Source organism: Haemaphysalis longicornis, unplaced genomic scaffold (genome assembly GCF_048455015.1).
Source record: "Haemaphysalis longicornis isolate Haplotype H1 unplaced genomic scaffold, Haemaphysalis longicornis Haplotype H1 scaffold_1, whole genome shotgun sequence".
NCBI lineage: Eukaryota > Metazoa > Arthropoda > Arachnida > Ixodida > Ixodidae > Haemaphysalis > Haemaphysalis longicornis.
Window position 1 is genome coordinate 98,076,949 of NW_027526203.1, and position 15,964 is coordinate 98,092,912.

The 15,964-nt window shown below is 47.6% G+C and overlaps 1 protein-coding gene across 3 annotated transcripts in view; it reads left to right on the top strand.

Moving 5' to 3' along the window:
* LOC144178324 (nose resistant to fluoxetine protein 6-like) overlaps positions 1–15,964 on the top strand; it is a 305,623-nt gene that overhangs the window by 261,257 nt on the left and 28,402 nt on the right. For 2 of the 3 annotated variants that reach the window (XM_077706081.1, XM_077706090.1), the window contains 7 exons: positions 3,449–3,577; positions 4,399–4,486; positions 6,167–6,270; positions 7,191–7,361; positions 10,198–10,291; positions 10,379–10,471; positions 11,853–12,018. In XM_077706081.1, the coding sequence (XP_077562207.1) occupies positions 3,449–3,577; positions 4,399–4,486; positions 6,167–6,270; positions 7,191–7,361; positions 10,198–10,291; positions 10,379–10,471; positions 11,853–12,018 (845 nt within the window). The remainder of the gene's footprint in view (positions 1–3,448; positions 3,578–4,398; positions 4,487–6,166; positions 6,271–7,190; positions 7,362–10,197; positions 10,292–10,378; positions 10,472–11,852; positions 12,019–15,964) is intronic. The other variant, XM_077706099.1, reaches the window with a different exon arrangement.

Consider the following 15,964-nt stretch of genomic DNA (forward strand, 5'->3'; position numbering starts at 1 on the left):
GATTTCCGAGATGGCACGGTCACTGCCAAGGAACTCATGCGTGTGTGACCATGTTGGGCAGCCTGGGGCTATGTAGAAAGCTAAGTCCGGAGTTTGTGTCTCGGGCATCACTGTGGCCAGTGCGTGTAGGAACATCAGGATCTGTGAGGCGGGAGTATGATTTGCGCTGTACTATTTCCGCTAGAGCACGGCCACCAATCCCGATTCGAGGGTAACCCCAAATAGGGTGGGGGCAATTGAAGTCTCCCAGGACTAGACGAGGTGGGGTCTGACGAGCGCTTGTGGGGAACAGTGAATCTAGGGGCGGAACCCTCTTGCCTGGGCGGTGGTACACATTAACGAGTTGTATGGGTGCGATCAGTGTAGTAAATGAGACGACTCCCCGTGGGCCATAAAATCTGGGGAGGATCGGAGGGAGTCGACAAGTGGAGTAAATGGAAGGTGAGAGGCTATAAGAGTGATAAGGTAGAGTGAGCTAAAATCCGTGGAGTTCCCTGTGTGGTAGACCGCATAGCCAGGGATTCGCGGCAGGCAGAAAGCTTCTTGTAAGAGAATTACGTCCGGGGAGCGGGGGGGGGGGGGGGGGGGTAGGGCGAGTTTGAATAAATGTTCAAAGAGAAGAGAGTTTCCGTTTGAGACCCCGACAGTTCCATTGACGCACTGATATAACAAAGGATGAGGGGGGAGAGATGGATGCTTGCCTATTAGTCGAATTCGTCGGAGCTGATGTCGACATCCTCAGTTTCGGCGGTGGGGCTTTGCAGATGAGCGGGGTGTTTTCCAGCGCTGCCGGAGTCGGCGTCCAAGTTAGGGGGCTGTAGGTCAAGGCTGGAGCTATGATGAGGTGCGAGTCGTTTTCCAGACTTGCGACACTGGGCGTCTTCCACTCGTTGCAGGCGCTCTCCTAGGGCGTTAACAGCCTGGATGAGCAATGGAAATAAATCGGCCACCGTTTCAGGGGCTTTCGCAGGGACAGTGATGCGGCAAGTGGCGGTGGACTGTGGTGCTGCCAGAGCTGCGCGGTAGACGGGTGATTCAGTGATCGGGGATGACGAAAGTTTGGTCGGTGCACCTTGATGGCAACCGGGAGGAGTCGACTTGCTCACATAGGTGTGTTGGGACGTCGCTTGTGTCCCTGGCTGACCTGGCGGCGGGAGCTTCGGCCATTGGACATGACCATTGTGTTTGGAAGGGGGTGGTGGCGCCGGCGCCAGGTTCTTCCTTCCTTTGGATGAGGAGCGTTGACGTACTTTGGAACGCGAACGGGATCGGTGGCCTGAAGTGTGCTTTGTTCGGAGGGCCTGGATGCGTTTCTTGGCTTGTTGGGCCAGGAAAGCGTCTGCTTGCTGGCGGATGGGGCAGTCGGTGGAGGTGCTGACGTGCAACCCCTTACAAAGGCGACACTTCGCTACGCAGTCATGGCTCGACATTTGGGTCAAGCAGGTTATGTCCAAGGCGCACATAGGACGTAGCCGGGTGGTGTGTGGCAAGGGGCAAACGTCCTCCCGGTGGCTGAGTGTGTGGCAGCGGGTACAAAACTGTGCCTTTGGCCGGTGCGGGTAACGTCGGTATCGGCCGCAGCGGTAAATCATGTAACGGGGCACAGAAATACCTTCAAACGTGATGAGAGGAGACTTCGTAGCACCCATCATGCGAGCGGCCAGGATGCGGGTAGGCGTGGTTTGGACAAGGTCTCGCATCAACGATACCGCGGCGGTATTTTGTGCCACACCTTTAATGACACCCCGGCATAAATTTTCTGGAGAAGCCTCGTAAGACCGAAGGTGGACAACGGTATCATTGAGGGCCAGGCTGGTGAGCTTCGGTAGCCTTGGGGCTGCAGATTCCCGAAGGGTTCGTACACTGATGAGGTTTTTGGCAGGGAGCAGCTCTACCACGGTGCGCGATATCTCACTTGCGGTCAGTTGTGCGGAAGAGGTAATGAGTTCGGCGATGGCTTAAGTGTCACATTTGGATAGATTTATTCCCGTGGGGCGGAAGGTTATCGTCTTTAGGTTCAGGCGTGGCCGTCGGGAGCGGTGGATCTCTATCCATGGTTGTTCACCGTCGTGTTCAGGAGGTGCACTCATCATGGCACGTTATGAGGGCCACCAGTTTCTGCTGAAGCGTCCAGGTGGTTCCGAACACGGCGGCCGACGCGGTAGCCGCCGTTAGGCCTAGCTCCACAGCGGTGGAGCTAGAGGCATAAGATCGGTTCCGAGTTGCGTAAAGGCTTGAGGCGGGGGGAAAGCCGCACCTGGCGACTTCTTGTACAGGATGACAAGCATGGGCGACCGTCCAGGTAACAGGAGCGCTGTTCCAGGCAAAAAATCTGAAGCTTGATGTGACCGCGTCTTCACTAAGTTGTAACAAAAACCAGAAGCTTCTTGTGACCTGCTTGCATAAGCAATCCATTGGCGCCGTTGCTACAAAGTAAAATAACTGTCGAACGAAAGTAAGGCCAACATAAATTTGCCGCGGTTGAACGCCATTAAACCAAGTTTGTCAAGCCATAACTTGGTTTCCACGCCGAGAGCGTGTAGTGAATGCAGAGATGCTGGCAGGCCAGGACAAACCTAAATGCTGCCGGCGCACTCGGCATTGTAGGCGCGAACGCGCAGTGAACTTGAATGCAGTCAGCGCCTCCTTGTATTATTTTCTGACAGCACTCACCCTTACTCTTTCTCCCTGTCTCCCTCTGCGCACGCAAACAGCCTTGGAACGAACAAGCGATTAGACGCTTTCGCTTCGCTACCACACGAGGCGCTGGATTTACCTTGGCTGAGCTTGAAGGTCAAATTGACGCTACGAAGAAATCACGGAACAAAGTCTTTTCTGGGCTTGCACCTGGAATAACATAGCTTTCTCTCTAAAACACCTTTTTCTTCAGCATGGCTAGTATGCCTTTACGACCACATCTTTGTTAATAGTAAACGTTGATATACGCTATCATGCCTTTCCTGTATACGTTCTTGCCTTGCCAATCATTTATTGAGCGGTGCCATTAATTTAATGTGAAAAAACAGGCCCCTGCCTAGAAATATTGTTCGTCAGAACTTCTAAAAAGTTTTAGCAGTTCTATTTTCTCAGCCGATTAGTGATGTACCGCACAGACACTTCTGTATTTTCCTGACCACAGATCGGTTATAGCATGACATTAACTTTGTGTAAAAAATAATCACTTAGATTTTACATTTTCCAAGCAAAATAACTATGCATGTGGTAATATCTTGAAGATTTTAATAGGCGTTTTTTAAAACTGCTGGTGTAGGTGTCTGAGTGGCCAAGGTGATGTATTCCTCGGCTCTAAGTTCGATTTCAGATCGTCACGCAGTTTTATGAGAGACGTAAAATTTTTCCCGTAAATTATGAGACGTGTCCGTGTGCACGAGATTTTAGCCTCAGGCACTCACAATTCTCCAGTAAGCACCCCCAACGTCCCCCGTAGAAATCATCTGGGCTCCGGCGCACGCTGGCCTGGAGGGGAATGAAGTTGCCCACAGTATGGCTCGAGAACTCACCATCCGAGCCCTGACCAGTTCGTTCCCGTACCATGGCGCCAGATCCGCTGGAGACGGTATGACAACGTACAATGACATTACCACGCATTATCGCCTCTCTCGCCGTGCCTACCACCCCCCCCCCCCCCCTTGGCACACACACCGCTCACCACCAAACACGAACAGGCATGGCACCTTTAGCGAACGAACACATCTCCCAATCGCGCTAAATAACACCCTATTCACCCAGCCGTACACCCTTCACCTAACTGTACTGCCTGCCAGTATCTCGGAACCCTTCTGCACCCTTCAGATATGGGGATGCCTGAGATATACCTACGCAAAACAAACCCCGTCCGAGCACTGTGGCAAAGCGTTACGCTGCCCATGGCAGACCAGGAGGTTCAAGCTTCACTGGTCGTTCCGGCGGTCGCGGCCGACTCCACAACAGGGACCACTATCATCCCATACATGGGCTCGACATAAATGTATTCTGTGGCAGAATCCGCCAACATTTTATGCCTCTTACTGGGTGCAGGGGAAAACTAAAATTTTCCAAATATTTCGAAGTTTGTCTCCGCACGCCCAAGCGACGCGCATAGCTTGGCTGCGAGGTGAGCCGTGCCGAAGTGCACGCGCTTAATTTAGACCACCTGAGTTAACTTCCGCTGAAGAAGACAAAAAACGTAGTTTCAACCCCAGATGGTTGAAACTTTAGCCCGTAGTTGTTTACCACGGCAAGCCTGAAATCAAGGATCCCAGTACTGAACACGATTATTTTGGGGATGAAGATTACTAATATTTTGCAGTGTTAAAATTGATAGCTGGCCATGAGTTCATTATGATAACAAATGCCATATTGTTTGTTTGTTTGTTTCTCCCTGTTAAAAACGTGCAGCGGTCGCAAACCTGAAGCTCGGCGTCAGCGTCGCTGAATGCGAGACTAAAAGCATCGTCACTCTCACAGAAGAGCAACTAGTCGCCATGTAAGCAAACTGCCCATGTTCTTTATTTGAAAGAAAATCTCATTGCCCTTGTCTTCGTTTCCTTTCTTATTTCTTTGCTAAGCCCGTATGGGCTGTGCAGCACTTTTGGCATGGGCAAGTTGTCTGAGCGTGTACCAGTATAGAGTAGGTTTCGGTTGCCTTCGCTTTTCTGGCGTCGATATTTGAAGCCGCTTTCATCCCATGATTTCGTATGATTGTTAAACACCACCGAAACCCCAGTCCGTAATGTGCAGGATAAGTGAAACAGCCCTGCTGAATTTTCCAATTCAAAAGCGCCAGGGGATACTTCATACATGTGGACTGCTTTAAAGCAGTCCACTTAGGTACATTTGAGGCTAAGCATAAGTATATTGGGCAGACTGGTAGCGTAAAGTCGTGTTTTCTTTTGTTTTATGTTTTTGTCACGTAATAATTCCTATATATCTGATATATCTGCGGGATTTTTTCAAGTCAAATTTAGTTTATAGGGAAGCTTTAGCTCATGTGGGCCAATTGGGATAACAAAAGTAGCAATGTTTTTTTGAACGCTGGTTACCTTTATTCACAGTTTCAAAGCGGCATTTTTTTCAGTTTTTGTTACTGAACGGAGTGGTTTCTCCTTGGTTGAGGAAATGATCCATAACTCCAATTTTAACGCCACGGCTTTAAAACGAATGCGGTCTTGTTGGCCCCTAAGAGCAATCTATAAGCGTTAAAAATGTCATTAGTCCTCGTACGGAAGACATGCCTTTAATTGAAGTTTGAAATGATGCTCGTTTCTTGCTTCACGAAAATATTCTCCGCCGGAATATGCTCACATAGAAAATGCAGTAGAGCAGTGGAAGCGCGCGATTTTAATCTAGGTTTTTTCAAGCCATGGAGTCTCGCTATATTTCAAACAAGTCGTATAGCTGATCCCTCATCGCGGCTTCGCATCCCTTCAGAATATTTGAGAAGGACCATTCCTTAGCCTTTATACAGGCATCAGATCGCCAGTGCCCCATGACAGAATTGCTTTCGCGGCATCCTTCATAAGGTCACTTCATCTTGGGGGGACAGAAAATTTGGGGCATATAATGATCTGGAGAAAGTCCGTGACAGGAGTGCTTGTGAATCTCTGGGGAAGGCCCCCGTCCTGAACGGAACACGGATGAGTTGTGGTTGATGATAATGATGACTTTTGTCATGGGATACATAGATGATAAGACCATATGTGGCCCCGTGAGACTTATCATTGCCCCCTCCCCACCTGACACACTTCGCAACCTTCAAAATTCGTTTTTTGTGAAGGTTGCTTAACCAGGTTCCGATTGGATGTAGTAAGAAGAAATGCCTGTACCACTAGTTCCAGAAAGGGGCAGTTTTCATTGGGAGTAGTGATCACTTCTGGTATCTCAGAGCAGAAAAAAACGGCTAGTGAGGTGACCAAGGCGAAGATATCAAGACATACGCGTGTGATAAAATATAACTGTCTCTGAAAAAGGTATCGTTCCATGTCTGCCACACTGGTCCCGTGAAAGTTTTGTAGAGACACTATTTCCGTTAAATACTTGCTGAACTCTGCCACGAGAGTGAGATATTTTGACCGCAGTAAACATCAAAAGAACATTTCCAACCTCGACTTTGAATTGGAACGCTGCTACTACATCCTGCACCTTCATCGTGGCATTCTCTCCGCAGATGCATGTTCGGCCTCCTGGGGACTGTCTTACTTCTCGGGACGCTGCTCGAGATCGTCCTCAGCGTAGTCAAGAGGCCCACCATCTCTGAAGCGTTCAGGAGAAGTACGCAATCTGTATGCACTCCATACGTGTTCTCTTTGCCCGCGTATTTTGAATCGAAAGGGAGGGCCTTTCCTCGCCCCTCTCCCTTTTCTTTTTGTGTGCCTTCCCTGAGTGTCCGGAGAAGCTTCACTGGATCCACCCTGCCTATAAGAAGGTTGCCTCGTTCTTTTCTGGCATAAATTAAACATCGTCCTCCAGTATGACATCCGAATGATCACACTTGTACAAAGCGCCAATACAGTCGAACCTCGTTATAGCGAAGTAATATCGGGGCAGTAAATTAGTTTGTTACATCCGGTATTCGTTGTAACAGTACAGATATAAACGGGCTCTTACAAATCGCCAATCTGGGTCGCGCAAGAATCCTATATACAAAACAACATTATTCTAGGCTTCGCACTCCCTGTAAACGAGGTCATCCTTACCTGTCTCCTCGTGTAATTTCAAACTAAATGGACCGGAACATAACAACGTGAAATAACCAGAACAAAGTTCCTTTGAAAAAAACAGGCCTGCATTCCTATTTGAAGAATGATGTGATCTTCGACTGGCGACTTTTCACAGCACTGCAGGTTGAAAATTTCCAGTGTCCCCACACAAAACAGCCTTTTATACTTTTCCAGTTTTACAAACTCTCATCTTCAAATTATTTTTTGGAGTTCTAAATCTAGCTTTTGAGTTCCGAGCCTCTCACAAGCCAAATAATTCTCTGTTGTAGCCGATATCACGCGCGGTTCTGGGGGTTTCGGTTTCGTTATAAAAAGAATGAGTGTCACTGAAATAAAGCGTGGCCTACCGAAGCTTCTAATTAGTTCGTTATAGCCGATATTTCGCTATATCAGTGTTCGTTACAACGAGGTTCGACTGTATCTCGCAGTTCTGTCGGCATCCGATGTAACGCACATTTTTCCTCCCTTCAGAAGCGAACAAGAGCGTGCTGGCCACGTTCGGCATCTTTCGGAACCTGAGGCAGTTGCTGACGACCGACGACGTGCCGTCGGCGATGAACTGTCTGCATGGCATCCGGGTCATCACCATGTTTTGGGTGGTGCTGTCGCAGACGTACCTCAACGTGGAATTCCAAGCAGTGCGTAGGTACAACCTAACCTTAGATGCAGTTCACTGGGCGGCTCTGTGCTGACTTCGCTCGAAGGCGGCATACGGTGTGCCCGAGTGCGTGGGCATCCGCGGGATTTTCTTCGTAGGTTTGGGGTGGAGTCTGCAACCTTACATCTGCAATTTATAGTGAAATAAATATTAGAATATAAAGAATCGCAACTTTCACCGTCCACCTAACAAAAATGCGCACCTTACTTGCGCCTAGACCCGGAACGTCTATGAACTGTCATTCGTGCCATTGTCTCTGTTTCTGCCGACGCCCCTCGCTGACTTACTGACTTACTGACGCTTGCTTTTCATCCGTCAGTTCTAATCATCTGCCAGTGCTAATGATGGGAAACGTTAGTCTTCAATGTCCAAGTTTTAATGCACTAAGAAAAACGATCACTGAGCCCCTGTTGTCTTATTTCTTTCCATTAGCTTCAGTGTCTGGCAACTTCGAATGATTTCTTTTTCCAGAAGCTGTGCTGATTGCGCTTCCCGTACGGTGACTGCGGCTCATTGTGCGAAAATAGGCGAATGAACGCTCCAGTTCTTCTAGATAATTATCGGTAGTCGTATCCGACAGCTCTCTGTCTTCTATAGTAATCTTATAATTAACTCGGTAGTGAAACTTCCGGATCATGCATTCGTGCAGCTTTCTGTCCAGTATACGTGCCACTGCAGAACCTCATGTCAATGTGCGCCCCGCTGTCTCTAGGAGCCATAGTTTAAATAGAAACCTATGCCTGGAAGCAGTAGCAATTAATGCTGGGTCACAAATGCACAGGGATGCCGTAATCCTGCTTAAAAATATGGGTGCGTACTATCTGCAGTGGGTAGTCGAGGCACAAGAAAAGTAGTGGCAAGCAGTCGCCACCTTAGGTCACACGCTAGCTTAGCCACAGCTAGGAAGGTTAGTGCACGCTGCCCCCGAAGTAACAATACAAAATGGCGCGGTAACTTCTATATCTACGCAGCTCACTCACTGTACATGTCAGCGTGCATTCAGCTTACTATTGTCTGGTCACTTGGAGACTGACCAAATGAACGGAAGAGACTCTTTGCGCGGTAAAATCGTATTTTGCTATTAACAGAATGTTTTATTTTGTTCGATACTTTTTTATCAGAACTATCAGATCAATATCAATGTCGAGGTTTTTTTCTGGAAGCAGGTTATATGACCAGACGGACATTATTGCTAAAAACATCGTGAGACTACCACACATAATGAGGTACCTAAAATTTATGGACAAATTTTTTAATGATAAGCTTTAAGGGCCAGGCTTGCATTTTCAAATCGCAACCCGCACCGTTTAAAGCTATCCTTTTTTTTTTTTCTTTAGAGACACGTAAACCGTATGTACACAAGAGGATCGTATTCCGGCCAGTTGAAATTTGCTTAGTATACTCGCAGTTATAATGACGCGCAAAAAACTTCCTCGGGGGCACTTCGACTCTGCTTACAGGGTTTTGAGGCGAAAGCATAAACTAGGTGCCGGCGAGGAAGCGCAGACAAACCTTTCTCCGGTACAAGTACAGACCTTTGTCATTGTGCGTGTCTATTGTTTGCGCAAAGTTGTCTACAGGGATTTCGTGTATCTGCCACCGAATTTTGGATTAAAACTGCCTCGATACGAAATCCAAGCGTGCGTTCAGTGCTGGAAGAACACGCCCCAATTTTCGTCGGAGCAGGTGTTACGGTAACAAAATTAGCATCAATATTTTTAGCCTCGGCAGAAGGCGGCCCCGGGTCAGCGAGAGCACGCAGTCGAGCAACTTTATTGAAGTATTGCCCAACTAAAGCGACGTTCATCTTTACGTAACACAACACTGGTATCAAGATAATGCATTCCTGTTACCTTGGGGTGGCAATTCTGGCCACCAGCTCAGCGTCTACCGTCCGTTCACCTACGTCATGTCTGGTATCAAACCCTAATGCCAATGTCAGTTCCGTCATAGTGTACATCATCTTCCGGCGCGAAATGCGGTGGTCAGTGCAGCGCTTCGCACATCCTTGATTTTGTTGTCACATAAATTCAGCGGCCAGGAGAAAGAGCAATAAATTTTCGTTTAAAGCGCTGTAATGCCGTTGTTTCGTCAAACGCCCGGTTCGGGTCTTGCCTTGTCTGGGATGTCCTAGGCCTTGAATGGCGTTTCAGGCCCTCTTCACTAGCGTGCACTGGGCCCCCGGATACGGGCTCGCTCGTCAGGCAGGCCGCTCACTGCTAGTAAGAGGGGAAGGGGTTAGTAGGTATCGGCATTTTTAGCACTCCATTACCTTACGGTGCAGGGTTCCGGGCAAGAAGTCGAAATTACAGCTGGTCAGGTATTTTTTTGGTGGGGAATATATCAGGGAGAAGTTTGCGATGGAAACATGAGCTTCTATGAAACGTTGCGAGGGTGGCAGTTTCTTCTCTGGATTCATGGGAATGTGGGAAAATTTTGGAGTGGCTAGTTCAAAGTTCACTTCCGTGGCACAAATTTTAAAAAATTGGTGGGGTATTCAATTACGGACTGGCAAAAATCGTTCAGATAAGCTTGTCTACTAAACGTTTAGTAAAAGGGGTGGAAGAATGGATTAATTAAATTAATGAGCTCGTAATTAAATAGCCATCAATGGTGTTCACCTAGCCATGCAACTGACTTGCCAAAAAAGCATTCGAGCCGCTTTGCTAGTTTTTTGTATTTGTAACCTGTATAGTAACACGAACAAAAAACCTGTATATAAGTCAATGCTACTTCAAACAATAGCTTAAGCACGCTTTTACTGTTCGCGTGGGAAAATGTTTGCTCAACTACACTCATTTTCAAATACCTTTCAAACAGGTGGGCTCAAGTTCCTGATACCTGCTGTGGAATCTTTTTCATTCCAATTCATCGTGAATGGCTTGCTCGCTGTGGACACATTTTTCTTTCTCAGGTAACCAACTCGTGGTTCACCCACTAGGCTATAACGTCTTCCCATTGGTCGCTACTGACATTTCTGTTTTCTTATTGCAATTTTCAGCGGCCTTCTTTTGTCAATGAACGTGCTGAAAAATATCGACAAGAAAAACATGAAGAAACAGACGTTCGGCATCTTTCTCTACAGGTACCTAAGGTAAGCTAGGCTTCGCAGCGACTGGAGGCTGTTTGTGATGTGTTTAACGATGTGGTTCACGAAAACGTAAAACGTTTTGTTCACTTGCGCGCAGCTTTAAAACCACATAAAAAATCACTCGTAAAGTGATGTCATTTCCTCGCACTCCCGGAGTTTGTACGGGGACCTACAGCTTGACGTCCAACTCTGCAAGTGGTGTCGAGCCTGTAAGTGGTGTCGAGCCTGTAATCAAGTAGTATTCAGATGTTTCGTAAGCAAAAACAAAATTAGAGCAACAAAGTATGAAAGCACGAGGGATGCGTGATTGTGGTACTGCGTCATCATGCCTTAACTGTACACAAGCTGTCACGGGTGCTCACATCGCTTGCAAAGCAGCCGGATTCTTGTTTGTATTCCGTGCTTGTGTTATAAATTATGGTTTCGCCATTGTTATTCAAGACAGCCGTTAAGTGCGAGCCGGTACGCAATTAGCAATTAACGTATAAAATGAATCGATGGGAAAGCTTACGAAATTATTCGCCCGAAGGCTACTTCCAGAGCACCCTCCTAGTGCTTTCCACTGATGAGGCGGTCGGCTTCCACGTGTAAAAAGTAATCACGCAATACGATGGAAGCCTGAATGTTAATCACCCATTTCGTGGCATATATTTGTGGTGAGTAACACCGCACAGGGCCGGTGTAGATACACGCATGAAGGATTCATGTGTTTCAGCCTCCACAAACTTACAGTCCCGTCCCGTCCCGTCTGGCATTATAACGCATTAGCCCTTCGCGCTGTTATTCACCTTGAAACCGTACCAAACGCATAATACGTTACGTTACCAGAAGGAAATGCGTGGATTAATGCGCAGGAATGTCCGTTACCCCCGATGTAACGGACGGAAGTGGTATGGAATTTCCAGTGTGTGAAAGTTTCGTGGCCAAGATTTTCTTATTTTTCGCGTTCGATGCCCGTCAATGTTTGCAGCGCATGGAAATGACGAAGAATTGTATTATAAGATATAATAATTATTGGGGATTTGTTTGCGCACGCTCTTTCTTTCCCAAATCCCTTTACCCGCCGCGAAAAAATTTCCTGGCCATGCCACGGCAGCTGGCAATGTATTGCCACAATAATAGGTAACGTCGCTGACGTTTTGCTGTCGCCGCCAAGTGTCCTTTTTCCGTTAGAGAAGGGACCGGTTCGGGCTGCTTGCTGCGTGTGGTTTCATCCTCCTCCTTACCCCCAGCTGTTCTAGGCAGCGCTTCGTTGGGGATCGGGGTTTGACGTGACTATATGCACTGCCTGGACGGCCGAAAGAGGCGTCTCGATGGCTCAATGAACACTGCAGCAATTCGCAAGGCCTGTCTCTGTTTCCCGGTGCCCTGCGTGCGCCCACAGGCTGACCCCGGGCTGCCTGGTGCTGCTGTGCTTCTTCACCCTGGTGCCCCTGCTGGGTTCGGGCCCCATTTGGAAGGAGAAGATCCTGCCCGAGGTGGCCGCCTGCCGCCGGAACTGGTGGGCCGTCATGCTCAACGTCAACAACTTCGTTCACTCCGAGCGCATGGTAGGCATCTCGCACGCCCTCGGTGAAGACAAAATGCAAGTTCGCTTCATTCAAAAGATTGCTTTGGCTCCATTAGACCAATTTTATACCAAGTTAAAAAAATAAACTACGTATTAAAGAAAACGTATGAAGCAATGGGCACTCAACAGACACTTTCCGGATATTTCTCTTTGATGTCGCCGAATCTTGTTCGTGCGATTGACGGCCGCTGGCCTAGGCCACCTCGAAGAAACATGGCTGGGTGATTGTTGTGGGCCAACAAGTTCGGTTTGGTTGTATCACTTGAACACAAACGTGCCAGTAACACACCGATGACTACGTTTTCTGGAGCTGGCCCATATTACGTCACTCTAGCGCCAAATTGGATTTTTTTTTAATATCTCTTCCCATTTCCCGTTTAAAAACGCAGTTTGTGGGGTGGGGGGCGGAGCTGAGTGAGTGGCCAAAGCCGAACTCTTTCAAATGGAGCGAAGTTGCATTTTGTCGTCATTGCCACTTTTATACTCTGTGCCCACGTTTTGACATTTCACTGTCACTGGGGTTTGTTAGTATACTTGATTGTAGGGTTTAACGCGCCGACGCAACGTAGGCGATGAGGCGCGCCGTAGTGGAGGGCTCCGGATTAATTTTGACTACCTGGGGATCTTTAATGTGCGCCGAAATCTCGTACACACGGGCGTTTTTGCTTTTCGCCTCCATAAGAAAAGCGGCCGCCGCGGCCGCGGCCGCGCTAGCACTCTGTGAGTTTACTTGCGATCGTGAAGACTGCGCGTAAATAGGGCGAGTTCCTACCTGCTAATGTCATGCGGATAAAGAATCTCTGTGTTTTTATGCTCTGCATTAAAGCACTCATTTGGCATCACAGAAAGAAAAAATGCAGCAGACTGTGAAAACAAAAACTCAAGACCCCTAAAGAGCCCACTTATCTGGTGAACACGAAAGCATGACTGTGTACAACTGCTGAACGCGTCGTCTCATGACATCACCACGATTTCTCCTGTGCATCTTTTTCTTTTTCTCTCCGTTACTATACGTCTGGAGACATAACCGCTTTCGTGTCGCCAAGCAAAGATGACATTTAGCGGGAGCGCTACCCGCGACAATGATACTTCTGTAATTAGCGTGTTTAAATGACTCATGCAGGCACATCTCCAACGCCCGCAACGCATTGATTAGACCACACACTTCATTGGCTAGTAGTGTCATGCAGCTGTGGTGTTGTTTTGGATGCGGGCTAGTCTCGCATTCCGGACTCCCTCGGTTGATTCCCGTGCACCATTGTACACCATTTTTATTTCAACTCTATTACTTTGCTTTTATTCTATTGGCAATGTGTGCCATTTTGTGGGCAAATTTTGCTGACGCAGGACGCCGGATTCTCGACCTGCCGAGTCAACTCATTCTTCCTCATTAGTACGAGAATGTGCATGAGAGAAGTGCGCGTTTTTGGACAGCTTTCTCCAAATTTATTGTCTATGAGCAAAAAAATCAGAAGATTACGGCTCGCCCCGCGCTCTGTTCGAGGTTAGATTTTACCCTTCAGTCCAAAATGGTTGAATTGCTGGGAAAATTAAGATGAAGGATGGACGCGCGACATTCTCTCTCGGACACATTGTTCAAAGAGGTCTATGGAATTTAATTGATGAAGACTACAGTGTTTACACACCCTCCGTTGTCGCGAGTGACTTGAGCAAAGTGTAAGAGCAAAACGTTTCTACTATCAGACACTTTAGGTACGTTAATTGTGCTCGACATCCTAGCCATACAAGTCCACGGATCGGCGCCAGTGGACGCTCGCACATGACTTGAGGCGTCTGCCCGCATGAGCGAAAGGACTGCGTTGAGTACGGTGTGCGCGCGCCAAAATTATTGGCCGTCTTTTACAATTACTTCGTTGCGTTTAAACAAATTTAACTGGAATCATGTCTACAAAAATTGTGGCGCGCATAGTATGCCACCCGAGCTTCCTCTATCCTGAGCAGACAAATTCCGATTAACGGAACCACGGTGGCAGCCACACAAAAAGGACAATTAGTCATATTTTATTTACAGTCAAACAAGAAACAGCGAAAGTGTTTCAAGGACTCTCAGCTCGTTTTTTCATTGGTGCGATTGTGCTATTAGGTTACGTTGTCTTCATGAATAAACGTCCCGGGATTTGTGGTGAGCTGCGTAAGAGATCTGAACATACGAAACAAAGAAAGCACCGACAAGCGCTGATCGTCTCTGAGCGCTTGTCTTGTCCTCCGTTACTCTTATTCCTCGCATTTTTGCGCTGTTTAATATGTTCAGAATGAACCAGCTGGGCCCACTCCAGACGCAATTTAGTAAGATATCTTTTTGTATCAAATAGGCGCACGGACTGGAACGAAATTTTCAAAATCACTTGATGATACAGGGACGCATTTCATTCCACCGCAAAGCGAGCTCTTAAAGGGCCCCTGAAACTTCTTTTACTCTTCATGAAATACCGTTAGAACATGGTCAGCAAGCTTCTACAGCAATCAGATTAAGCGACCACGTGCCAAATATTACCGACCTTAACCCAATCAGATAACTTAGCAATGCTCACAAAATATTTCTCTTACTTTGCCGGCGTTCCTTAAAGCGGCCATGCAGACAAAACACAAGTTTGGTTCATTCGAAAGATTGCCTCGCTAGAATAATACTGACAACCACTTTTAACGCACATTTCGCTAAAATAAACGATATCAATAGGAAAAAAGAGGATGGCCATCCGAACCACTAGCTCATTTACCGCAACAGAACCTATGATGCCATATGGCCAGCTGTGCGATTGCCTGAGGCCGGCAAAAACAAACGCTAATTAGGCATGGCTTATAAGCTTGCGGAACGAGCTATTTGCGCTTAAATCTATTGCATATTCATTTTACAGCAGCAGGAATGGAAGGGTAAGCAATAAAAGTTACGAAAATTTACGTAAACACAGAAGTACCGATGAGCAGTGCTATTGGGACTGGGGCACTATGCTTGTTTTAGCTGCACAGCAGTCAGCCGCTCTTGAGTTGTCTTACACGAGACTGGCCGATTGGCGTAAGCCATGTTGACTTACGTGACCCTCTATGTCGAGCATACCACATGATTCACGAAACGATTTCTTTCTACCGTAACAAAAATAAGCCAGGTGCGAATTTGGTGAAAAACAACGCAACGGCGGACGGACAATGGTCCGCAGCTCAGTATGGCAGCGCCATATGGGAGCACTGACGGTAAGCAAGGCTGCAGAACCTGATAACGCACTGGAAGTTAGTTTGAATGCCCGCCCTTGTGACTTTATGGCAGACGTCACGAAAACACATGATTTGGCGGGAGAATCAAAATTGTAACCTGAATTGATAAATGTCTGAGTGAACGCGGCGTCATTTGCTTCCGGACAAGCGCTATAAAACACGAAATCTTTAGAATAAAACATACCTGTATTTTGTCTGCATGGCCTCTTTAGAGCCCACACATACCTTGCGTACCAGTGTGACGTCACAGGAGCATTATTTTTACCACAATTAGCCGGGTACGTTTCGGTTGCAAGAACTAAAACTTTTGATAGCAATGTCATAACCAAGGCAAAGCAGAGACATTTCAGACGCCGTATGTGTTTATATGCGAAAGCATATTACGTTGGCGTCGCAGCAAACGGTGAAGCAGCTGTTATCCTCTGACGGCCGCTGTCATCGTCGCTTTCGACTTCCCCTGAGTGGGTATGAGAGAACTGCGTGTGATTATGCTGACGTCGCAGCCACATGGGAATTGGTGAATCAGCTGTGCGCCGCCAACTACAGCTCTAGTTGCCACTAACCAAACCCTTGAGTGTGTATGGGAGAAGTGTGGGTGAGTGTGGTGACGTCGCAGTCAAATGACTCCCTGGACTGGGTTGTATGAGGGTGAACTCCCCGTTGAGTTCAACAATATCCCCAGGCCTTTTCTCTTC